The sequence below is a fragment of the Cucurbita maxima genome, unplaced genomic scaffold, assembly GCF_002738345.1.
Source record: "Cucurbita maxima cultivar Rimu unplaced genomic scaffold, Cmax_1.0 Cma_Scf00022, whole genome shotgun sequence".
NCBI classification, from domain to species: domain Eukaryota; kingdom Viridiplantae; phylum Streptophyta; class Magnoliopsida; order Cucurbitales; family Cucurbitaceae; genus Cucurbita; species Cucurbita maxima.
The window spans coordinates 308991-333245 of NW_019272038.1; the positions used below are offsets into that span (position 1 = coordinate 308991).

General features: G+C 36.2%; 4 protein-coding genes and 1 non-coding gene across 6 annotated transcripts in view; 1 reads left to right on the plus strand and 4 right to left on the minus strand.

Annotated features, from left to right (window-relative positions):
• Positions 1 to 318, minus strand: part of LOC111496556 (F-box protein At1g67340-like) — a 1783-nt gene extending 1465 nt beyond the window's left edge. Inside the window, exon 1 of the mRNA XM_023147034.1 lies at positions 36 to 318. Within this exon, the coding sequence (XP_023002802.1) occupies positions 36 to 316 (281 nt within the window). The 5' untranslated portion in view covers positions 317 to 318. The remainder of the gene's footprint in view (positions 1 to 35) is intronic.
• A 10206-nt stretch (positions 319 to 10524) lies between these two features.
• Positions 10525 to 12997, plus strand: LOC111496572 (acyl-[acyl-carrier-protein] desaturase, chloroplastic-like). Its single transcript, XM_023147057.1, has 3 exons — positions 10525 to 10804; positions 11444 to 11948; positions 12202 to 12997. Exons 1-3 carry the CDS (start codon positions 10680 to 10682, stop codon positions 12760 to 12762), a joined length of 1191 nt encoding a protein of 396 aa, XP_023002825.1. The 5' UTR covers positions 10525 to 10679; the 3' UTR covers positions 12763 to 12997.
• A 657-nt stretch (positions 12998 to 13654) lies between these two features.
• Positions 13655 to 13779, minus strand: LOC111496647. Its single transcript, XR_002720489.1, has one exon. It is a non-coding gene; the product is annotated as a small nucleolar RNA snoR86 (small nucleolar RNA).
• A 1237-nt stretch (positions 13780 to 15016) lies between these two features.
• On the minus strand, positions 15017 to 20825 carry LOC111496420. Of its 2 annotated transcripts, none has more exons than XM_023146847.1 (15): positions 20473 to 20825; positions 20133 to 20239; positions 19728 to 19872; positions 18987 to 19618; positions 18762 to 18862; positions 18545 to 18659; positions 18208 to 18285; positions 17986 to 18078; positions 17798 to 17881; positions 16984 to 17082; positions 16814 to 16876; positions 16009 to 16039; positions 15746 to 15792; positions 15567 to 15625; positions 15017 to 15477 (listed from the first exon to the last, which is right to left on the minus strand). In XM_023146847.1, exons 2-15 carry the CDS (start codon positions 20178 to 20180, stop codon positions 15243 to 15245), a joined length of 1830 nt encoding a protein of 609 aa, XP_023002615.1. In that variant the 5' UTR covers positions 20181 to 20239; positions 20473 to 20825; the 3' UTR covers positions 15017 to 15242. The 2 variants fall into 2 exon arrangements, with proteins under 2 accessions (XP_023002615.1, XP_023002616.1); XM_023146848.1 differs by having other exon boundaries at positions 20384 to 20825.
• An 849-nt stretch (positions 20826 to 21674) lies between these two features.
• Positions 21675 to 24255, minus strand: part of LOC111496513 (60S ribosomal protein L5-like) — a 3589-nt gene continuing 1008 nt past the window's right edge. The window contains exons 2-9 of the mRNA XM_023146981.1: positions 24156 to 24225; positions 23972 to 24063; positions 23365 to 23491; positions 23189 to 23268; positions 22937 to 23053; positions 22384 to 22518; positions 22102 to 22271; positions 21675 to 22021 (exon numbers count right to left, since the gene is read on the minus strand). Of these exons, the coding sequence (XP_023002749.1) occupies positions 21910 to 22021; positions 22102 to 22271; positions 22384 to 22518; positions 22937 to 23053; positions 23189 to 23268; positions 23365 to 23491; positions 23972 to 24063; positions 24156 to 24225 (903 nt within the window). The 3' untranslated portion in view covers positions 21675 to 21909. The remainder of the gene's footprint in view (positions 22022 to 22101; positions 22272 to 22383; positions 22519 to 22936; positions 23054 to 23188; positions 23269 to 23364; positions 23492 to 23971; positions 24064 to 24155; positions 24226 to 24255) is intronic.

Genomic DNA, 24255 nt, shown 5'->3' on the forward strand with positions numbered 1-24255 from the left:
AAAAAAAAAAAAAAATTTAAAAACATATAACGTACGTAATCAAAGCGCTGATGAAATCGGACGGGGAAGAAGCGTTGGCGCTGAGCTTAGAGAGGATAGAGATGAGGAGGTCGTCCGGCAAGGACTGAAAAAAATCAGAAACTGCGGCGGAAGAACGCGGCGGGGAAAAGCGCTTTCTTTTGGGGGAACCGGAGAAATACTGTAAATTTGTTTGTGAAGCTCTCTTCTTCATGTTGGTTCTCATGGGAGAGAGGCTGATATCTGACACAGTCAAACGCAGAGGGAAAAGGGAAGGAAGCAACAAATAAGAGCTCATTTATATATATATATATATAAAGAAAATATTATATGAGAGATAGTGAATGTACGAAATTAGCCTTGGGGTTGTTGTCGTATTCAAAGGTCAAAATTGGGTTGACCCAGATGGGCTGAGGAGGGCAGCTTTTTGGAGTGCTACCCTGTTTTAGTGTACAACAAAAATAAAATTAATTAATTTTTAAAAAAAAATTAAAAAAATTATTAATTGATTTCTGTTGGAAATTAATAATGTTTGTTGGGGGTGACAGATAGGATAGGGCGAGGTGGTATGAATGTATGGATGTATATATGTTTGTATTAGTAGAATTACCGTCTCGCCTGGCTTGGCTTTGGCTTGACTTGGCTTGGACTTGGCTTGGCTTGGCTTGGCTTGCTTCTCGTAGAATCGCTTTTTTTGGGGTTTGTTGCTGGTTTCAAAAGCGCCTAAATTATAACTGCTTGCCATTAAAACGTGAACAAATGAGCTGGCAGTCCACCTCAGCCTCTCTTATTTCCTTTTATTTATTTCTCAATTTCACATTTTTCAAAATTCTTTTTTACTTTAAAATATCTTTTTTTAAGAAAGATTTGAATTTTTTAAATATATTTAAAATGTAAAAATATTAATAGTGTTTTTAGGTTTAATTAGTTTGAATTAAAATATTATAATACACATTAAACAATATCTTAATCAACATTCAAAAATAGCCCTCATAGATCAAAATCTTAAACATCCCCCAACTTCCTCATGTGTGTAGCAAGAGATTAGATGTGAAAATCTCTCTCTAGTCGACGCGTTTTAAAATCGTGAGACTGACAGTGATACGGATCAAAACGAATAATATCTACTGGCGGTGGGCTTAGGCTTGAGGTTGACGACAGTATATAATGGGTCAAACAGACCATATCTACTAGAAGTGGGTTTAAACTGTTACAAATTGAGCCTAGTAATAGAAAAATATCTAGCTTGGTTCCAAGAGCAATTGTTAACTATTGACACTACTTGTTCTTATGGGTATTCACCCCAAAGTGTTACCAGACTGAAACACATTCTCATCTTTTTAAAAGTTGCAATATTACTCTTGACTGTTTTAAAACTATTAATTGAGTACAAATCTTCTACAACATGGAACGACAGAACGATGACTCGTGTTGGATGAAAATCCCACATCGGCTAATTTAGGGAAGAACCATGGGTTTATAATCAAAGAATACTATCTCATCGGTACGAGCCCTTTTGGGAAAGCCGAAAGCAAAGCATGAGAGCTGTACACTCAAAGTGGACAATATCATACAATTGTGGAGAGTCATGTTTATCTAACAACTCGAGCCTTTGGATTAAGTTTGAGAAAACGACATTTTGACAAATTGACTTTTTGTTCAATATTCGGATGGATTTTAGTATGTTATAAATTTTAAAACGTTTAAGAAAAAATTAAGGATATTATTAAAATAAATGACGAAATTTAAACACATATAAAATGTTTGCCTCTATATGTCTGTTGTGAGGTATGTGATTAATGAAGAAAGGGACAAAAATAATAGACAAAAATTAATTAGAAACCCGACAAGTTTAGTGGCATAAGCAGCAGTTGGAGAAGAGTATAAATAAAATTAAAATTAGAAAACAAATGAACGGCTATAAATGCAAAAATGTCCGTCAGCATGGCCTCCGTCGGCGTCTAACCCTAACCGAACCACCGCCGGCCGATGGGATTATTAACTTTATAAGTCAATCCCACCCCCTTCTCAACCACTCCTCGCCTCCCTACCCCTCTTCTAGAAACACCAATTTCAATAATTATATTCCGTTAAATATATATTTTTGTTTTCGATCTTCGGTGTTAAATGAAAATTACTAATATATTTGTTGGCGTTAAATTTTAGGTAAGTCAACGTTTTTTTGATGTCGTAGTTTGAACAGTAGTTTAGGGGACAAAGATCTTGCGTGGACTTGATGTTGTGCTTAACCAGCTCCACTCTCCTCTTTAACGTTTAATATGTCTCAAGTCACGGACGTTGATGCTGGATTTGAGTTGGAATGGGTCGGTTGTAATTGTAGTCCTTCACAAAAAATCATGCATGGATCTGGTGTAGTGCTATGCAAATTCAATTATATCAATGGTCTTCTCATTCACTTATGGAGGGTATTTTTCTTTTAAGGATGTACATCTTAGGTCATCGACAATCAAAGTGGATTTTGTGTCTGTAACCACCCAGAACCACACTGCTAGCTGATATTGTTTGAGATTTCCTTTTTGGGCTTCCCCTCAAGGCTTTAAACCGCGTCTCCTAGGGGAAGGTTTTCACACCCTTATAAATGGTGTTTTGTTCTTCTCACCAACCAATGAGGACATCACAATTCACCTTTTTTTAAGGCCCAGCGTCCTTACTGGCACATTGTCTCGTATCCACCCTCCTTCGAGGAACAGCTTCCTCGCTGGCACATAGTCCGGTGTCTGGCTCTAATACCATTTGTAACGGCCCAATCCACCGCTAGAAAATATTGTCCTCTTCAAGTTTTTCCTTTCCGACTTTCCCTCAAGGCTTTAACACAAGTCTGCTAGGAGAAGGTTTCCACACCCTTATAAATGATGTTTTGTTCTACTCCCTGACCAATGTGGAACATCACAGTGTCGGATCAAAATAGACATGTTTTTAAGGTAGTAGTTCGTGTGGGAGCTAGCAAGCTCCATACCCGGCAACATGTTAGATAATTTTCTAATTGTGTGACAAAACATTTTTTTTCACATAAATTTATCGGTTTTGTTTTATTTTAAAAAAATGTTTTGATTAAAAAATTATTAATATTCGTAATGAAAAATTTTAAACAAGATTAAATTAAAAATTTTAAATTAATTTTAGACTTAAAAGTTGAAACAAACACGAAAAACATTATTTTAAGCTAATTATTATTTTTAAACACCAAAAAGGTTTCATAAAAGTTGCTTTTAAAAATAATTTTAATAATTTTGTTCATGAAAATAAACAATCCTTACTTTTAATCTTTTTATTTCCTTTACTTTCGAGACCCTCTCCCTCACGTGAGCTTCTAAGTAACATTTTCATGTTTGTCAGAAAAATATCATTTCTTTAATTAAAAAAATAGTGATTTTTTAAGTTTCTTTAATAATATTAAATAATTATTAAAATGCAGAAAAAGCTCGAACTTTAATAAGCTACTCAATTAAAATTATAAAACTTTAAAAAATAAAAATAAATAATTAAATTACTCAAGTTAAATCAAATCTTTAAAAAAAGATTATTAGTAATTATTAATGAAGTGGTTAAGCTAATTTAGGTCGCTTTACCCTAAATTCGAGTCATTAATAATTTAGCTATATGTCGTATTCGTTATAATCGCATATCGACCTTCTCTCGATTAATTAAATGTATTTTTCATGCATTATCAATGTATACAACTAGCTAATTTACGTCGCCTGTGACTTATCGGATAAGTTTAATTTAATTTATTTTCTTTCTAATAATTAAATTAAATTTCCTAACTTCTAAACCAAGTTGGTATTTGATGTTAGCAATTAACAAATAATCAATTAACAAATAATGCATGTTTATTCGTTTGGTATATAATTACTTCATTAAATACATTTTTAATTAAAAATTATCCCTTTTGTTAGGTAGGAAACGCCAATAATGACCTTCCCAAGCTTTAATTAAATTACATCAAATTCAACTAATACTCGCAAAATATTTAAATTTTTATTAATATCATAATTTTTAACAATAGTTTTAACCAAATAAAAAAAAAAAAAAAGAATTATGGTTGTTTCACAAAATAATAAATTAAAAAAACTATATTTGAAATTTAAATTCTGTTATGTCCCAGGAAAGTTTGGGGGAGAAAACCCAAAATGAAAAGCTCAAACAGGACAATATCTGCTGGCGGTGGATGTAGGCCAGACATGAAGTCCACCTTGATTGTCGACGACCTAAAAGGTGTACATTCTTACAAGAAAAACACCCTTCAATATTTGGGCCGTTACAAATTTAGTATCTAATGGCTTTAACATTCCTTTTATGAGATGTCACATCGATTAAAGAGTGGAACGAATGCTAGCAAAGATGTTGGGCTCCAAATGGGGAAGGTGGGTTATGAGATCCCACATCGATTGGAAAGAGGAGAACAAAGTGTCAGGAAGGACACTGAGCCCCAAAAGGACTGAAATATGTGATCCTATATTGGTTGGAGAGAGGAACAAAACATTCAAAATACATGACCATCCATGGATCACGTACATATCTTTAACAGAAAGCAACCAAAAAGATCATCATAATAATAATAATATTATTATTATGAAAATAAGAGAACGTTGACCGTTGACTGCGATATCCGAACACAAAAGTTAAACCAAAATGACAGTACCGGCCACGGGTATCCACTTCCATTTCCAACTTCCACCGACATTGTTTATTTATTATATTTTCTTTTTTTAATTTAAATATTTTAAAAAATTATAGAGAAAGAATAAATCTTAAAATTTATAGAGAAAAAAATAAAATAATGTTTATACAAAACTTAACCATTTAATACACTTCAACTCAATTAAAAAATGGTGTCATTTTCATAATTATTATATTATTCAATAGGATAAAGATTTAAACGTCGAAAATATAATATTTAAGTAAAGAGTATGATACACCAACTATATAATATATTTATATACGTGTATATATATACACAAACTATATAATATGTTTTATAACATATGAAGCCAAAAACAATTTGTTTGGAAGAGTAATGAGATTAGGTATTTATGGTGAAGCAAACTAAGCAATAGATGCATCATTTAATCACATTAATTAAAAAGGGTCGGTAATCTCTTTAATTATGATTATGACTTTTTTTTTTATTCCATTAAATTATTCTTGCATATTTTTTTTTAAATATTTCCAAAATATTTTCCTAATTTATTAATATGCATTTATCGCCATTTAATTTTGTTTGCCACGTAATTATTATTATTATTATTTTTTTAAAAAAATCTTTTTAACTCAAAAGCTAAGGAGGATTGAAGAAGGTTAGAGAGTTCATTGCTTAAAAGAAGAACTAAACGTTGAAATGAAATCATACCTATTAAGAGTTGAGTAAATACGATTGTTACGTACTTTGATAGTAATTGGATCTTTCTTTAGTTATATAAATGAGTGTATCGATTGCATTAAATGAGCTGAGTACCTCGAGACCCTAGTAGGGTATAGTACTATTTGGTCGCATAAGTACATATCATCCCCAAAAGTTAGTCGGTCGAATTTAGCTCGTGTTTGAAGGAGAGAATCTATTATGTGGCACCCGAGTAAAAAAGACGTAGGTAACATGACCATTTCGCAAGGGCCATTAGATGCTAAATTTGATAGGTTGTTACATATTATGTCCTCCATCAAAGAATAAGGAGATACTAGAACGGAACGAGCACACATCCTTTAATGAAAACGCTAGGTTTTTGGAAATAATGAGACATTATCCCTAACGTCTCAATGTTGTATCGAGGATTTTTTTTTTTTTTTTCAATCGAACGAGGGTAGCTAATTTAGAGGTTTTACACCCTAATTTCGATGAACACCAAATGAATTTAGAGGAGACTACGTCTTATCGAATACAAAAAACATGAATAGACTACGTCGTAAGGGCGTATTCGTCTAAACCCATTTTCACTCGACAACCCGAGACGACATGTCGGCGCATAATATTGTATAATTCCAACTATGACCCTACCAACAATAAGATTAAAAAATGAAAGCATTCAATAAAGAAGTGAATGAGAGAGAGAAGAAAAATGATTGGGCAAAGCCTCTGTCCCCAACCTCAATGCATGCCTCTGCCTCCCACAGTTGAATAAGTTTGAGTGTGGTGGGCAATAATCCACTGCACCCAACACCTTCAAATAATTCCTCCATTGTTTTTTTCACTCCCAAAACTTCAAGATTTGGTTCATTATTAGCCTCTCGATTTGGGGACCACGCAACCACCTTTCATTGGGATCTAAAAGTGTTCCTCTCTTTTACGTAACAAAATAATCGATATGGAGAGGAACAAACATTCCTTATATAATCACGTGGAATCCTCTCTCTAGCATACGTGTTTTAAAATTGTAAAATTGATTATGATACGTAATGGGTCAACACGGACAATTTTTGCTAGCGGTGGGCTCGAACGGTTATAAATGGTATCAAAACCAGACACCGAAGTGTGTACTAGTGAGAATGTTGGACCCTCAAGAGTGTATTGTGAGACCCCACATTAGTTGGAGAGAGGAAAACACACCTTATCTTTGAATAAGTCAGTCAACTAAAACTTGGGTCGTCGTTCGGATGATGTATGTGGAAGCCTCCAACCTTGCTCTTAAAAAGCGGGGCTAAAGATAAGCATGGTCGTGACACCGGGCAAGAACGAGAGTGGAGATAGACACAAAGAGAAGGGCCTCATAATTCCTTAAAGAGGGGACCAACACCAAATCCCTTTGCTTTGTCTTCTGGCTTCCAAATTGTTACCCTCAGAAATTTGGGTATTTGTGGTAATAATAACCACCAAATTTCACCGCCGATCCCTTCACTTCTCATAAGATCCCCTAATCATTTCATGCCGATCAGAACAAATCCTCTGTTTTTCTTTTGTTTTTCATTCAATTCTTTTGCTTCTCCTCAAAGAAAACTTGGTTCATTTCTGTACCCAAATCCCAATGGATGCCAACTGGTTTACTCCACTTTTCAACATCCAAAAGCTGGAGGTGCTTTCAAGGTGTTTGTGAAAAGTCCTCAATGAAATCTATTCTTCTTCAAGCCAATGCATGATTGCCCACATGGCTGAAAGCGCTTTTGAGACAGGTTTCATGCTCGAATTCCACTCTTTTTCTTGCCATTTTCAAGATTTGTTTGTTGGTTATCAGTGTCATCTTACCAAACCCTGCTTTTAATTGTTTGATATTTGGTGGAGATTTGTGTAGATAAGTCGTTTGATTGAATGATAATGCTATGATTTGTAGGTGTTAAAACTACAGTTTTGCTTCCTTAAATCCCACAAATTTTGGGTTTTTTCTTGGTCGGTGTCTTCTTCTTCTTTGAATCTCTAATCATTAGCTGAATCTGTTGTGAAATCAAATCCACACCCCTTCATAATTGGGAGCTCCGTTAGTATAATTATGTTGTTGAGTTTAGACTAAGCATGTTTTGATATATAATAGTGAAAGAGAGAATTTTACTAAGTAATGGACTTGGATAATTCTGATGGTGATGGTTTCTAGGGTGGGCTGAGGAATGAAAATGGAAAAATCCCTCATCATCAAGCCCAAAACTTCATTCGACCGATCCAATCAAACCGAGTCACGTTAATAAATATTAGTCGAATTTATGAGATCCCACATCAATCGGAGAGGGGAACGAGTGTTAGTGAGAACGTTAGGCCCTAAAGGGGTGGATTGTGAGATCACACATTGACTGAAAAGGAGAACGAAACAATTTTTTCTTTAGAAGGGTGTAGAAATCTCTCTCCAATGTATCGTCTTAAAAACTTTGAGGGGAGGCCCAAAAGGGAAAGCCCAAATAGGAAAATATCTACTATCGGTGGGTTTGAACTGTTACAAATGATATCAGAGCCAGACACCGGACGATGTGATAGCGAGGACGTTGGGCCTCGAAGGGAGGTGGATTGTGAGATTTCACATCAACTAGAGATGGGAACGAGTGCTAGCGAGGACTTTGGCCCCGAAAGAGGGTGGATTGTGAGATCTGCTAGGGGTGAACTAAGAAAAAACTAATAGGCTGAACAAAAAGAGTTATGAAATTTTACATTGTAGTAGTTAAATGGGTATATAGTATGGTTGGAAAACTAAATATTTTACTCCACCAAGTTAAAAGTACAAAATTTGTACCTTTAAACCTATAGTAAAAATTCAATGCAACATTCTAAGAAAAGTCCCATTAAAAGGAATCCTTCAAAATCGGCTGTTGGGTTGGCTAGCCGATAACTGCACGGTGATCGGCCGCCCTCTTCCGCCGCCACCGCAGCTTCTACACGACATCCGACCCGACCCGGAACACGATCGGCACCCAACATCTCCATCGGACCACCGGACACATAGGCATGTAACCTGACCCGACCCATTACATGTGGCGCACCTCGGCATCGGCCTGTCCATCGGCTTCTGCTCAATGACGGACTTCACCACCACCGCGCCGGCCAACACGCTCAGGCCGGTGGCAATCTGACTCAGCGCAATCGGATCCATTCTGAGAGAGTAAAGAAACCGCCGGTTTGAATCGGAAAAAGGATATTGAGATGAAATGAAAAGCGATGAACGGCGAAGAGCAAAAATGGGGTTTAAATAAATAAATAAATACAGAATTGTTTACTTCGTTAGGTTCTTCCTTAGAGTTGAATTGACGGTTTCCATTGGAAGACCGACCCAAAAAAAAAAACAAAAAAAAATGGATGCATTTGAATCACGTGTCGAAAATGCAGCGACGGCGGCGACCCAAAGTCAAAATTGGAAGCTTTGAATATTTTGCATTTTGCGACGGGCCCGCCGTTGGCCGTCGGCGGACGGCATTGTCGACGGCAAATATTTCAATTTCAAGTTTTCTTTTGTTGGAGCTCTTCAAATTGAAGATGCCCCATCTCGACAACTTTGGTGAAATCACCCTTTAAACCTAAGCGGATCGGTAAAAGTCAAGTCCACTCACTCGTAGATATTATCAATTTTGGCTCGTAAAGCTGTTATCTTTACAATTTTTTAAAACAAACATCGGCTAGAGAGATTTCCGTTCCCTTAATAAATTAATTTTCTTGGTTTCCTACAATTTTATCGGTTATTACTTATTAAAATAATTGTTTTGGTGATGTTACTATTTAGTTTATGTAATAAAGTATGCTCACAATACTATTACTTAATAAATTCATTGTATTAAGCTTTTTGTTTTTTTTTTTTCATTAATTGTTTATAATTAATGCAACTAATAAGTAAAATATTTAATGGTTTTTTTCTTTGAAATTCAATTAGTGAACATTTAATAACTTATTGTTACATTAGTTTAGATATATATTCTTTTGAGTTGGTAAATGGGTCCTAATGAAAATACTAATTTATTTTGAATTTTATACGTCATATGCCAAGATATAAATAATTTTGTGGTAATTAACGCCATCAATAGGCCAAATGTTCTGATACCATGATACCATTTGTAACGGGTCCAAATAAGTATTCTTTTCTTTCTCCAATCAATGTGGGATCCCTGCCAAATCAGCCTTCTTTGAGGCCAGCGTTCTTACTGGTACGGCTCTGATACCATTTGTAATGGTAAGTCTACCGCTTGCAAATATTGTTCTAGCTTTCCCGTCCCTTTGAGAAGATTTTCACACCTTAATATTGTCCTATGCTTTCTGGGGAAAGGGAATGTTTTACACACTAGTATAATTTAATTTGGGTGGTAGTTTTTCAAAAATATAAATTGAATTACAAATCTTTTAATTTGATCTATAAAATTAATAAAATAAATAAATAAATATTTTACCATTAATATTTTATTTTTATTTAAAATAATTGAATACTTTGTAAGAAACAAATTTATGGCCTGATTGAAATATTTATTTCAACATCCATAATTCAAACCAACGTAAGAATTCAAAATTTCATTTAATTTAATATTATTAATTAATGGGAGATTGCATTAAAAAGTAGGAAGTTTATTTAACCCCACCAAGAAATTCCATTAATTTAATATTATTAATTAATGGAAGATTGCATTAAAAAGTAAGTAGGAAGTTTATTTAACCCCACCAAGAAATTCCATTAATTTAATATTATTAATTAATGGGAGATTGCATTAAAAAGTAGGAGCTTTATTTAACAAAAATACATTGGTCTTAAATTTATTGCTGGCTTTTCTTTTTTAATTTTATTTTATTATTTATGAGTAAATAATGTTTGATAATTTATTTAAAATTATATTTAGTTTCTTATTAAAAAAAAAATTTATAATCCCAATTCAAAATTTGGATATATGATTTTTTTAATTTTTTTAATATATTTAATCAACAAATTTACAATTTAACTCAAATTATATAATAATAATATTGACAATATGTGAAATAATAATAGATAATAATTAACCATTGCCACTTAATTATTTTTGAAGGATTGTTATTTCAAATGTTTTATTATTATTATTATTATTATTATTATTTTGGATATAAAAAGCACTTTACATGTCAAAATAAGCTTGTGCTCTTTCTGGTATTCATTTAGCATCACAGTCACATGCGTAAAGCGGCCTCCATTTCTTGGTCCATTTCCTTCTTCTTCTACCGAGGAACCGTTTTCCGACGAACTCACCGGAATAAGGAAGGTGCATACTGAAACAGTTGGATAATGGCGCTCCAATTCCATCTTCTCACCTCTCAATCTCCTAAGTTGCCGTCCTTTGCGATGCCGCAGCTTGCGAGTTTCAGATCTCCTAAGTTCGTTGTGGCCTCCACTCTCCGCTCCACTTCCAGGTAGATTCTCCTTTTTTCTTATTCTGTTTTTCAAATCTGTGTATTGATTTTGATCTCTTTTATTATAATGGAGTGTGTTCCTGAATGGTGATGAATAAGAAGCCGTTTCAATTGCATTGTTATCGTTCTGTTTTTCTTCGTTTTCTATCGCATATCACGTTGACTGAGTGATTATGGCTCATTCCTGCCGGTACGAATAGGTTTCTTCCTTATTCTGTTATAATTCCAGAAAATGAAATATAGATGTTCAATTTTCTTTCAGGTTGCATGATTGTTCATTTGATATTCTTTGGTGTATTGGCGGAGCGGTGTTCACTTTTTCTGTCTTCTTGCGAGTGTTCTATCTTGTTCATTTATTCTTCGCTCTGATCTTCCGCAGCTCATATATTCCTTTCTCCTGACATTTCTCTGCTTATATGTTCATAAACCGTTAATAGACCAAGTTTTTCAGGGTATAATTCTCTGTAATCCGATTCCTTACTTGTTCTACCTTTGGACAGTATTTTTAATTGTAAAACACAGCTCGTTTGCAATGAAGACTTAATTATTTAGAAGAATTGTAATCTGCCTATGCAGGAACGAGAAATCTCTGTTGCTTAACTATTTTGCCTTGTTTTGTGTGTTTCGTAAACATACCAGGGAGGTCGAGGCCCTTAAGAAACCCTTTATACCTCCTAGGGAAGTGCATCCTCAAGTAACTCACTCGATGCCACCACAGAAGATAGAGATGTTTAAATGTCTGGAGGATTGGGCAGCAGAAAACATTTTAGTTCATTTGAAACCAGTGGAGAGGTGTTGGCAACCGCAGGATTTCTTGCCAGATCCGGCATCTGAGGGATTTCAGGAGCAAGTGATGGAGCTTAGAGAGAGGGCAAAGGAAGTCCCTGATGATTACTTCGTCGTTTTAGTTGGAGATATGATTACAGAAGATGCCCTTCCAACTTACCAGACAATGCTTAATACCATGGATGGAGTTAGGGATGAAACGGGAGCAAGCCTCAATTCTTGGGCGATTTGGACGAGGGCTTGGACTGCTGAAGAGAACAGGCATGGTGACCTACTAAACAAATATCTTTACCTATCAGGGCGAGTTGATATGAGGCAGGTTGAGAAAACTATTCAGTATTTGATTGGATCAGGAATGGTGAGATCCATCTAACAAACACCAACGAATTTTCCTTTTCCTCATCTCATTACTTTCAAATTTTGCTTTTCTTCAAACCCACGAGTGATTAAGAGCACAGTATGCACATAAGGCACACGAAAGCGCACACACACACTTGCTGAAGCATTTTGGAGTATTCCACGCATTTTGCTGGATATTGACACAATTTCTCCATTTTTTCACTAGACCTGCTAAATTTTTTATTAAAATTTCATATGGTGTGTTACTATAGGACCCAGGAACTGAAAACAACCCTTACCTAGGATTTATATACACCTCATTTCAAGAGAGAGCAACCTTCATCTCCCATGGGAACACTGCCAGATTAGCAATGGAGAACGGAGACATAAAGTTAGCCCAATTATGTGGGACAATTGCTGCAGATGAGAAGCGACACGAGGTGGCATATACAAAAATCGTTGAAAAGCTGTTTGAGATAGACCCTGAAGGAACCGTCCTGTGTTTCGAAGACATGATGAGGAAGAACATTACAATGCCAGCCCACATGATGTACGATGGCCGTGACAACAACCTCTTCGATCACTTCTCGGCAGTTGCTCAGAGGCTGGGGGTTTATACAGCCAAGGACTACGCCGAAATAGTGGAGTTTTTGGTCGGGAGATGGAAGGTGGAAAGGCTCACAGGACTGTCAGGCGAGGGGCAGAAGGCTCAGGATTATGTGTGTGGGTTACCAGCAAGAATTAGAAGGCTAGAAGAAAGAGCTCAAGCACGGGCGAAAGAAGGTCGTACCATTCCGTTCAGTTGGATTTTCAATCGGGAGGTTAAGCTGTAGTACGTGCAAACAAGCAAATGAATGAATAATCGCCACTGTCGGAGGATAAGAAAATATCAAGTTGTGTTGTTGTGAAAAAATATCGTGTGAGTCAACTAGAGAATGAAGTAGGAGAGTTTTAAGCGTTCTCTACGTTTTTTCTCCTTTTTGTGCAACTTAGCTCAGCTGTAATTTCTGGTTCCTCAGATCAACAAAATAATACGTTTTATACATATAATATGTTGTTTTATACAAATCCGTGTGTTGATTTTAACGAAATCAGTGGCCAAATCCCTACTTGGGTTTTGAATTTATAATCAATCTTCTGTTTTAGAGGTATTCAAAATTGGGTGGCAGGCACCCGACCCGCCACACCGTGCACGTTCGGCCACCGTCAAACACCCTCGAGGGTTCACCCATGTGCGGCGCCACAATCCATTGCGGACGCTGTTTTCATCAACCTTCCGACCTTTCCCCATAGCTACTAGAGATTGCACTTCAACTAATAATTATTTAACGACAAAAATTTTCTGAAAAAAACTCACTTAATAAGACATAAATTGAATACTGAAAGGTATAAGAGATTGGGAAGGAACGCTGAAAGGATTATAAAAAATCTGAATAAGTTCAAAACACTGATCGAATCTCAAATTAGTAAAAGAGAATCGTAAGCTATGAATGAGGATCGAATTCGAAAAATCAATAACATCGCTAATCTTTTAGAGATCAGCAACTAGAATCTAAAAGAGTTACCAGAGTCCGGACATTCTTTTGAACTTTACAGATCTAATTTCATGTGGAAAATCCAGAAATTGAAAAAAAGCAGAAGAAACTCTGAGATTTGGTCAGATAAAAGACTAGCGAATCAAAACATGAAAAATGATGAACAGAAGAAGAGAATGAGATCGAAATGAATGTAGCGACTTGTTCGAGGCCATAATCAAAACTAATGAAATTTGACAGGCACGGAGAACCGCAAACGTTCATATGGCCAACCTTCAATGCAATTCACGCCATTATAAATCGACGCCCTTGCTCTGCAAATTGGCTTCCCTCCATTTTTCTTCTTCCATTCAAGAAAATCGAAATTCAAGAACGTTATTCATTTTTTTCTTCAAAAGAGAGATAAGGAAAAACTAGAACAGACCATTACGAAAGAAATAATCCTAACGTTATGGATAACGAATAAGAAACCCTAGAAATTGGAACTCTAGAAGCTCGCTGCAGGCGGATTATGAAAAATTGGGGGGTTGAAGGCGGCTTTTATAGGCTCTGAAGAAGATGAGCGAAAAGAAAACCCTAACCGCGTAAGATTGAATTACAAATAAGCCCTCACGAGTTCAATAAAACTCGTTTTCGGTTACTCATTAAGAAGACGGGCCTGCTTTCTTAACGTTCTTTAGTTATTGGGCTTTTGAGCCCAATAACTTTAACGCGTGTATACAACAAATGTTTGAATCGGCCCAACTCGTATAAAGCCCATTTCCCAATCCAACCATATTCAAACAAATTTATATATCCTCCCAAAAAAAAAAAAAAAAAAAAAAAAAAAAAAAAAAAAANAAGGCGGCTTTTATAGGCTCTGAAGAAGATGAGCGAAAAGAAAACCCTAACCGCGTAAGATTGAATTACAAATAAGCCCTCACGAGTTCAATAAAACTCGTTTTCGGTTACTCATTAAGAAGACGGGCCTGCTTTCTTAACGTTCTTTAGTTATTGGGCTTTTGAGCCCAATAACTTTAACGCGTGTATACAACAAATGTTTGAATCGGCCCAACTCGTATAAAGCCCATTTCCCAATCCAACCATATTCAAACAAATTTATATATCCTCCCAAAAAAAAAAAAAAAAAAAAAAAAAAAGAAGGAAAATTTATAAGTAATAACCCAACCCAATTAACTACAATAAGAATAATAATTAAATAATTACTGTGAATAATTTGGACCAAAAAAATGAATTCAGAAAACACTCGAGGCTAAGGTCGAGCCAAGTTCCTCTGGTCGGTGGTGTCTTTGAATGGATAGATTCGATTTTTTCTTGATCCAATTTGTGAAAAAAAAACGAAAAAAACCCAATAACTAAAGAAAGTAACTCCAAGTAATTTAATGGTATTGGTAGAATTCTCTTAAACATAGGACTTTAGTTATTATTCTTATTGAATAGTATTTAGGGTAAGCTCGGTGAAATTCACACACATCCTCCACTCAAATTCATTGTTAGCAAAGGCGTGGTAAAGAAATGGATAAAAAATGCTAGCGAGGGGGGTGGATGTAGATTTAGTATATGCAAAGAACTCTACATCTTTTCTGAAGAGAGAGAGAGAGAAAGAGAGAAGACAAGGCAATGAAATCAGCTCACAAATTTTCTTGAGTAACTGATCCAAGCAGTCATCTATTTGAACATGCTATACTGTTAGTGTACCTGGATCGACAATCAAGATCAGATCAGAAGAAGGGGCTTTCATCAACAACCATTAATATGCAATCCCAGAAAATCATGTTCTATGCCTCAGAAAGATCTACGCCCTCACTGACTGGAATTGTTGCCTCCGCCGGTCTGTTTTGGATACCTTCGTCCACTGAAGGCTGAGATTCGTGCTTTGCAGCAGCCTGCAGCACCCTGTTTTGCACATCCGAGGACGAAGGAGACGTCGGTAGTCCAACGCCATTTGTCTCAACTTTCCCGGCCGCCCATGATAATGCCTGAGCTCCAAGACTGACTGGAGTAAGCAACAGCCTAAGAGAATCCACAATATGGGAATAGTTAGAGATTTTTGGTGCAAAAATGATCAAATTTTAAACTGGTCTTAGATAGTTAAACTTCACCTGACATCTTTAGTTAAATCTTCAGCATCATTATAGGAAGAAACTCGCCGATAAATTGTCTGGTGGAGTTGCCATACCATGTCAATATAACAGTAGAGTAATGGTAATTCCAAAGTGGACAACCTAATATTTCTACTTGCAAGTATAGACAAATTCAAGTTGAGTATCATAAGAAGTACCTGACCGAGGCCCAGGATGGCAATTATTTGTAAGGATGTCTCCCACTCTGACAGATAACAATTTATACATCAGAAAAAGAATAAACAAACTCCTTTCGGGTCAACATCAAAAGCAAGAATTAAGGATTAAAGGATATCCACTTCAGTTGAGATTGAGTAACAAATGCAGAACATATTTGTAGAAAAGTGGAGTATTAAAGTTCTGCTTTGTGAAACTCAACCGATAGAGTTTATGCAAGCAAAAGATTTGAGATTTGCATTACCTAGTAAAGCATATAAAGTTGCAACGAGACCCTGCACAAAATGAAAAACGAAGAGTTTAGAGAAAGATGCATATCAGAACAACCCCCCCGCCCACCCACCATCAACAACCAACATAAGGGAAAGAGAAAAAAAAAATTACAGGGAAGATCGTCTTTTATGTAAATGTGAAATGAATGAATTTATCAAGCCAATATAAACTTGATATCTAGCATTTGAGATCCCACATTGATTGGAGAGGGGAACAAGTGTCAAGGAGGACGTTGGGTCCTGAAGAGGGTGGATTGTGAGATCCCACATCAATTGGAAATTGGAGAGTGGAACGAGTGCCAGCAAGGACGCTGGACCTGAAGAGGGGTGGGTTGTGAGATTCCACATTGGTTAGAGAAGGAAACGAAGCATTCTTTATAAGGGTGTCGAAACCCCTCCCTAGTAGACGCATTTTAAAAACCTTGAGGGGAAGCCCGAAAGGAAAACTCCAAACAACACAATATCTGATAGCAGTGGGCATGGGCTCACTTGGTCATTGAGAATCTGGGAGTTGGGGCTTTTAGAAAGGGAGAAGATTTTGGTATTGTCTCAGTGCAGGGGCTTTGGTGACACAGTCTTTTGATATTGTAATCTTTGTTGATGTTGCAATATAGTTTGTTTGTGTATATTTCTTGTTAGAGGAATCCTGACAGTGTCTCTATTCCTCTGATTGCAGTGCACATGGAGTTAATAACAGGAGCAAAAGCCATGAATAAAAATCAGTTCAATGGTCATCAACTTCTTGCTGAAATATTGTGAATGTAAAGTTAACCTTACCAAACCATAACCCAGAACTTGCACGGGAGATGGATTTATTTCCGCCAAGATCGCCTCAGCTTCCTGAAATGATTGCAGTTTGACTCAGAAGAGACAAGTTTACATGGGAACTAAATATTTCTTTGAGCTATTTTCATAATTTTGACTACACAGCAAAAAACGTAAGATACCTCATTAAGTATGCTAAGTGCTGTTTCAGATTTGAGCTCCTTGATGCGGAGGCCCTCCTTCACCCAGGACCGAAATCCACCTTGGATCAAGTATGGTTTCTGTCAAGTAAATATCAAAAGGGCATTGAGTCTTGAGCAATTTGAATGCAAGGAACATTCAATTACTGGATTTGTAAGATTTTTTTCTTAGGGTTACCCAAAATAATAATAACATTGGTATAATATTAAAGATATTGGTAAGTAATTCAACAGCACATTTCCTCAGAGAATAGGTTATATGTATCAATCCAAGTTCACCGATAGCAGATATTGTCCGTTTTGGCCCATTACGTATCGCCATCAACCTCACGGTTTTAAAGCGCGTCTGCTAGGTAGAGGTTTCCACACCTTTATAAGGAATGCTTCGTTCCCCTCTCCAACCAATGGGATCTCACAATCCGCCCCCTTGAGATTCCAACGTCATTGTTCGCACACCTCCTGGTGTTTAGTTCTAATACCATTTGTAACAGTCTAAGTCTACCGCTAGCAAATATTGTCTTCTTCGGCTCGTTACGTATCGTCGTTAGCCTCACGGTTTTAAAATGCGTTTGCTAGGGAGAAGTTTCCACACCCTTATAAGGAATGCTTCGTTCCCCTCTCCAACCCGTGATATGTAGGGAAAAAATTAGATGTGCTAATATTTCAACCTACAGCTAAGTTTCCCAACCACGCTGTCTCCTGCATGTATTAAAGTTCTCATGATCAAACAAAGTTTAAAATTTTGGAAGTGTTTCTACATTCCTTGAAAAGAATGTTAGGAATATAGAATACATGCCTTGATCCCAAGTTTTCTCAATGATCTTGCAATGTTTTTAGAACCTGTACCATTGGCATCCATGATGATAACCTTGGACCTGTCCTACAGAGAGCATAAGCCAATAATCACATCATTAATCAAACCAAATACTATTTTCAAATAGGCCAAGTACTCAAAGGCCACTTAAAAGATAAAAAACCGACTACCTCAACAATCTTTAAGTTCCGGATGACAGAAGCAAGTAAAGCGTCATCAAGGTCTCTTCCATTCGTTACTAACTTCCGGATAGAGTCATCAACCTGAAAATTAAGGGCACAAATAGCTATAAGAAGAAGCATGGAATAGAGTACAATCCTTGTTTTTTTGTGTCAAGTAAGAACTTATCATTTTTCTGGATACTTCCAAATAAAACAATGCACACAACCAACCTCTGGTAGAGTTACACTTGCGTAGCGAGCTCGCGCTCTACGTCTAAGATCAGGAATCCCATCTTTTTCTCTCAAATCCTACAGAAAAAAAAGAAGAAAGAAAAGACCAACCACAACAAATTTAAAATTTGAACCTGGTACTAAAAATTTTAATGACTTCATTAAGAAAAAGTCCATATTTCTTTTATATATATATGTGTGTGTGTGTGTATTTCATGGAACAGTAGAAGAGTAGGCTCAAATGAAACGTTCAACACAATAGTTATTATCTGGAGAAAGGACTTAAACATGCTCAATGTTGTGAATACAAAGGCCATGAAATTTTACAGTCTCTTGCCTCAGGCCGGACATCAATAAGAACAGCGTTTTCTGATCCTTTCAGAAGCTCGAAAGTTGATTGAGGAGATAAATCTCCAGAATAACCACCATATGTCCTCCTCCAATAGAAAACCCTGCACAAATCTGATTTAAATCTTAAACCTCAAGAAATGGATTCTATGTCCTCCATGTCGCAGAATAACGATAATATCCTCAAGCGTAAAGAATAATCATACCACAGAGTGACAGAGCTTCCAACGAGGAGTACAAATGGAACAAGCGGATCACTTGGATCTAAGCCGAGGATTTTCTCCAAACTCTCAATGGTGAGGTAAATCTGCTTTCCAAAAATACATTTGATGTATAATATTATTGTCATTGGGATGCTCAAGATATGTTAATATACAACTTTTAAACAATCAAATAAGACCCAAATGACATCTTAAATTTTTAACCAATACCTTCTGAAAACCAGTCCTGACAGGGCTAAAAATTTCAGCTGCTCTTTGCTCAGATGAACTTAGAGCATCCCTGATTTCAGGAGGAAAGACTTCCTTGACTGATCCATATGAGTAGACAACAAATGAAGTTGCATTTGCTAGAGAATCCTCAATTGCAACAACTGCTTGTCTCAACACGTCGATTGCGGAAACAGAAGCTTTGAACGAGCCTTCCTTGAACCCAGTTGAAAAGTTGGACAGTCGATTACGACCTTGTTCCCCAATCTGATCAACAGATGAAAATATGCTATTGAAGGCATCATCAACACTTTGATTGCCCCGTTTAATCAAGGCTGATGTGGATGAGTTTATTGTATCCAGTGATTTTTCGACCAGATTTTCCCCTTGTTGAATAGAAGCATTAAAAGACTCGCTGACCCGATCAAAGAAACCCAAAGCACTTGCTTTCGTATTCAAAACTGAATTGTTATCAAAATTTAGAGAGTCCGACACAAAGAGTGTTTTCTCAGATGCAATGTTATCGGTTGACACGGTTTCATGAACTGATGGAATTTCACGATGTTGTCCAGAGACATCAAGGAGTGCCTCTCCTCCTGCTGATAAACTGGAATTCTCTACATATTTCACTCCACCTGCCAAAATGTGGAGTTCTTCATTTATTGTTACCAACTGAACAAAAACTTGAGAGATTTCTACAACTTAGATGATTTGATTCATTTGGAAACCAGTAACTATTATTACCTATGGATAATTGCTGTTGAGCGCTTGTAGCCAAATCAGAGAAAGAAGATCTTGTGGCAAAAGCTTTAGGAAAACCTCCATGGCTACCAACTTGAACACCCTTTTGGGATGGGAGCAAGAGTCTCAGGCCGCCATGGAAAGTAATCTGCAGGTTTATTTCATTGTTCCATGTCAGAAACATTTGATTACGCATGCAGTTACAAGGATTGAGTATCCCAGACATCAAACAGCCTTCGAGTAAAATCTCATCCGTTAGAACAGCACGGCACCAAATTAAGAGGGCGCCATCAACTAAATACTAATTGACTGATTCTCCAGCAAAGGAGTGTCATCAATTTTGAAGTATTTAAAGCATTCTATCAAAAACAAATGATGAATAAAGATAGTTCAAAAGCACAAGATAACCTTAGATTGAGAAGAACAGTTGGGCGTCGCCGAGCAAACCGACAACATTTTGAATTGAATCCAACGAATCGCAGTAATGAGGGAAAAAGCTTCAACAGCCTTTCATCCTAAAGAAGAAAGTTCAGATTAGCGCGCGCGCGCGAGAGAGAGAGAGAAATAGCACAGAAACTCCGAAATTCAAAACTATTCATAACAAAAACATCAAAATTAGAACAAAAATACGACGAATTCAGATAAAAACATAAGCGAACCATTGGCGATCCATGGAAGAACTAGGTATCAGAACACCTGAAAAAATGATAGTGCGAGAGTGCAGTGAGCTGAACAGAGCAGAACTTACATGAAGATCGTGAGAGATGAATGTTCGAAAGACGGGATTGGGTGAAGAAAGTTGAAAGAGAAATTAGATAGAAGGGATCGAATCGTGTGGCTTATTGAAGAAACTTCATCTTCAACTCTTGTTCTTCGCCTCTCGTTTTGCTATTGGTGGGGTGTGAAAATCTTGTTCTTGATTCCATGTGGCTTTGCTCGCTGCCTCAGATTTTACTTCTGATTAATGCTAATCTCTGTCACTTCATGATCACACTGGATTAGAGACTGCTCACCCATTCAACTGATCATTTAATTTTTTTTCTCGCTATGTTATTTATTACTGTTTTTATGTTCTACATCTACAAGAACAGAAGTTCTTCAGAAGCTAAGAACTTCAGTATTTGGATCTTGAATTTTGTTGTTCTAAACTTTATTGGAAATTTACTTTTCTGTCTTTCTAGTTTTTTTTTTTTTTGTTTTTATATCTAGAGGTACTCAGATTTTGTTAAACTCGTGATTATTTTTGCTAAAAACTAATTTGATATTAATTGAAAAAAATAAATAAATATTTTAGGATAATTTGTCAAATCATTTTTTCTTCTTTGGATTTTTCCTATTCCGATAAGATTTATTTTTCGTTTGGAAATGATTTTCTGATAAGATTTGAAATAATAAAAAAATGAAAATAATATTTTAAAATAAAATGCCCAAATTTTAGTTATGGTTAATATGTTAATTAATTCCATCCCGTTATGATGTTAGTTTATTTTTTTTTTCCCTTAAATAAAATAAATGAACTAACTCAAGAATTATAAAAAAGAAATGTTATGCTTAATATCTTAATTTTCCAATATCTGTCTTAATTCTTTCCTTTATTTAAGTGTTTTTTTCTTTATTTAAGTGTTTTTTTCGGTCGCTAGTGTGATACTCCAACCCCCCATGATACCTTGTCTTTGGATCGGATTAGAAGGATAAAAAACGCTAATTCATACAGGGCCATTGAATCGACCCAACCTTGTCTCCACATTGGATCAAGAACAGGAATAGCTCCCCATTAGGATCAAGAACAGGATCAGAAGAATCAAAAACTGCTAATTCGTACAGAGCCATTGAATCGGCCCAACCCGCAACTAGAGCTGTATGCATTATATAAACAGAAACAGAATGCAAACGACTGGATCCAAGATTAGGTCAGTCCCAAGCATCAAGCATTCTATCCAACGAATCAACTACATGAAAATAAAAGATGCAATTGGCATAAATAAACACACAACCAAGTTAACATCTTCATATCCAGACTCTCAAAATTGAACTTTGCCAATCTAAAACTAGAACACTAAACGCTTAAACAAAGCTGCAAAATTGCCTCGGGAGACTCAGAAAAAACAATCTATAGATTTTTTCACTTAAACTGAGGAGTTTGTAATGATAGAATTGGTAGAAATACAGTTTGTGTCGGGTTGAATCACTCTTCATCATCTTCGTCGTCGTCAGCTCCTGCAGCAGAATTCAACGCATTCAAACGCTCAACCAACTTGGCCTTCCTTTCTTCATACGTGAGTTTCTTCAAGTTATACCTATCAGACAAACCGCGTTAGAATGCAGAACTAAAAATGCTAGTTCAATCATGAAAAATGAACCGAGTTTCGTCATTTACCTCTTGTGCTTCTTTGGTGGTTGCTTCTCAACCTTCTTCAACAAGGGTTCTGAACGGATGGCAGAGTGAACTTTTTTCAACAACTCCTCAATGTTGTCAGCGTCTATCCCCTTCTTGATATATTCACTGAATTGAGATTGGTACTTCTCTGGCTCATCCTCCATCAAGGTCTGGTGATACAACTCAGAGTGAAAACGAATTTTCATGGCTATTCTAATTCGTTTGTGCACTAATACTGGAACTTTTGAAATAGTTATAAAGAAATAACTTATGAAACTTTACCCTCATATAGGCAGCAACGTGGCCTCCAAATATGTATTTGCGATGAACTTCGGCATCAAGCTCCTTGCTGTCCTTTGAAAATCCAGCAAACCTCTTGACAGAGTGTGGTACATCTAGTCCACCATCTAAAGCTCCCTGTGTGACGTGAAATATATAGCTTCAGTGGTTTGAGAAAAGATACCAAGAGCCACTAATATTTACTGTCCCAATTGGAAATTTGTAATCTTTCAAATTACAACGCGAACAGATACTGCAGTGAACTTGAAAGCTTATCATCACGATTACAATAAGCAGCAAAATTATAATGAACATGGAAGCTCAAATTTGAAACAGACGTTCGAAAGAACAAAATATAGAAAATACACACATATACATGTCACATAAATGTACAATTGGTTCGACGAGATATATTACTCATTTTGTACCCAGCCATGGGTTAAAAAAAATAAATAAAGCCACTCATGCAACACTCATCAAACCATATAAAAATATTGCAAATAGAAGAAAAAGGACGGATCTTGAAGCTCATCTTAAATGGAATAGCTAAAAATACCTTGAGGGCACCAAAAACACGATTTCCTGTTGTTGTTCGGACTAAACCTACATCAAGGAGGGCTCTGAAAGGCCTTCGGCTATCTGTGGGTTCCACAGAGTAATCCTCTCCGGTAACCTAATTATACAAACACTTCCAGTGGATAAAACTTTTAATGGAATGGGTAAGCCATAACAGAAGAGGTGAACTTCATTTTATTTAGATTTCATTTTGTTCTTTTATAAGAGAAGATGGAGGAGACTGATAGATTACCTCAAGATTACCCTCGTACTCATCATCCATCTCAAGCTTCTTCAAGACACGGCGAGCCAAGAGGAGCCCAGTGCAGTAGGCTACACACGTTTCATACACCCATTCCAGACAAATGAAGAAGTTAGAAAAAGATGGGGGAAAAAACTCACCCAGAGACATGCAGTGCAAAATATTACCTGCTGCATAATTTGTTAGACCAACTTCAAGACCGTAATGAGGCAGCTCATGAGAATAAGCTGAAGCAAGAACCATGTCACCAGCAATGCTAGAAGATAATATTTGTGCTGTAATATCCTTATTAGACTAGATATTAACATCAAGGTTCCCATTTCTCAAGTGAACACAAGTAGAGCTCACCATTCATAACAACACATAAAAAGGTACATATAGCTATTAACAGAAAGTCAAATGTATTCGAAGAAAATTATAGAAAATTGAGAACTTGCAGGAATCTAAATGGACCATAAAAGGAAAAGAACTGATCCTATGTTAATAAATTTGATGAATAACTATACCACAGAATAGCACAAGGAAGCCTATCAAAGCTTGCAAAATAAATCAATAGACCAATCCACAGAACCTACATCTCGTAACTCTTAAGTAAATGATGCATCCAACTAAAAATTCCTATGTTGAGGCATGTATTCGTATCCCTGACATGAAAAATGAAGTAGGGGAAAAAGGGAGAGGAAGATCCAAAACACTCATTGCAAGTTTATCAAGAAACAATTGGAGAATAAAACAAAACATCACTGCGCTACTTAGCAAACTGCATGAGGATACAAATCTGATAACAAAACGGTATTTGGGAGTGTTGTACTTGTTCTTGTCTTGATTAATGAGGCGAATCCTAGCACGGTAATCAGTCTTACCATCTGTACATTATCAGGAGAAGAGATCAACATCAGAAACTGAAAAACTTCTCAAGTCTATTCATCAAGATAAAACAACAAAAAATTGGAAATACCTCTTCTTCTCCTGAACTTGACCTGGTATCGTTTGAAGTACGCTTTCGTCTTTTGAGCTTTCGCAAAAGCCTGCAAAAAAAAAAAAAAAAAAAAAAAAAA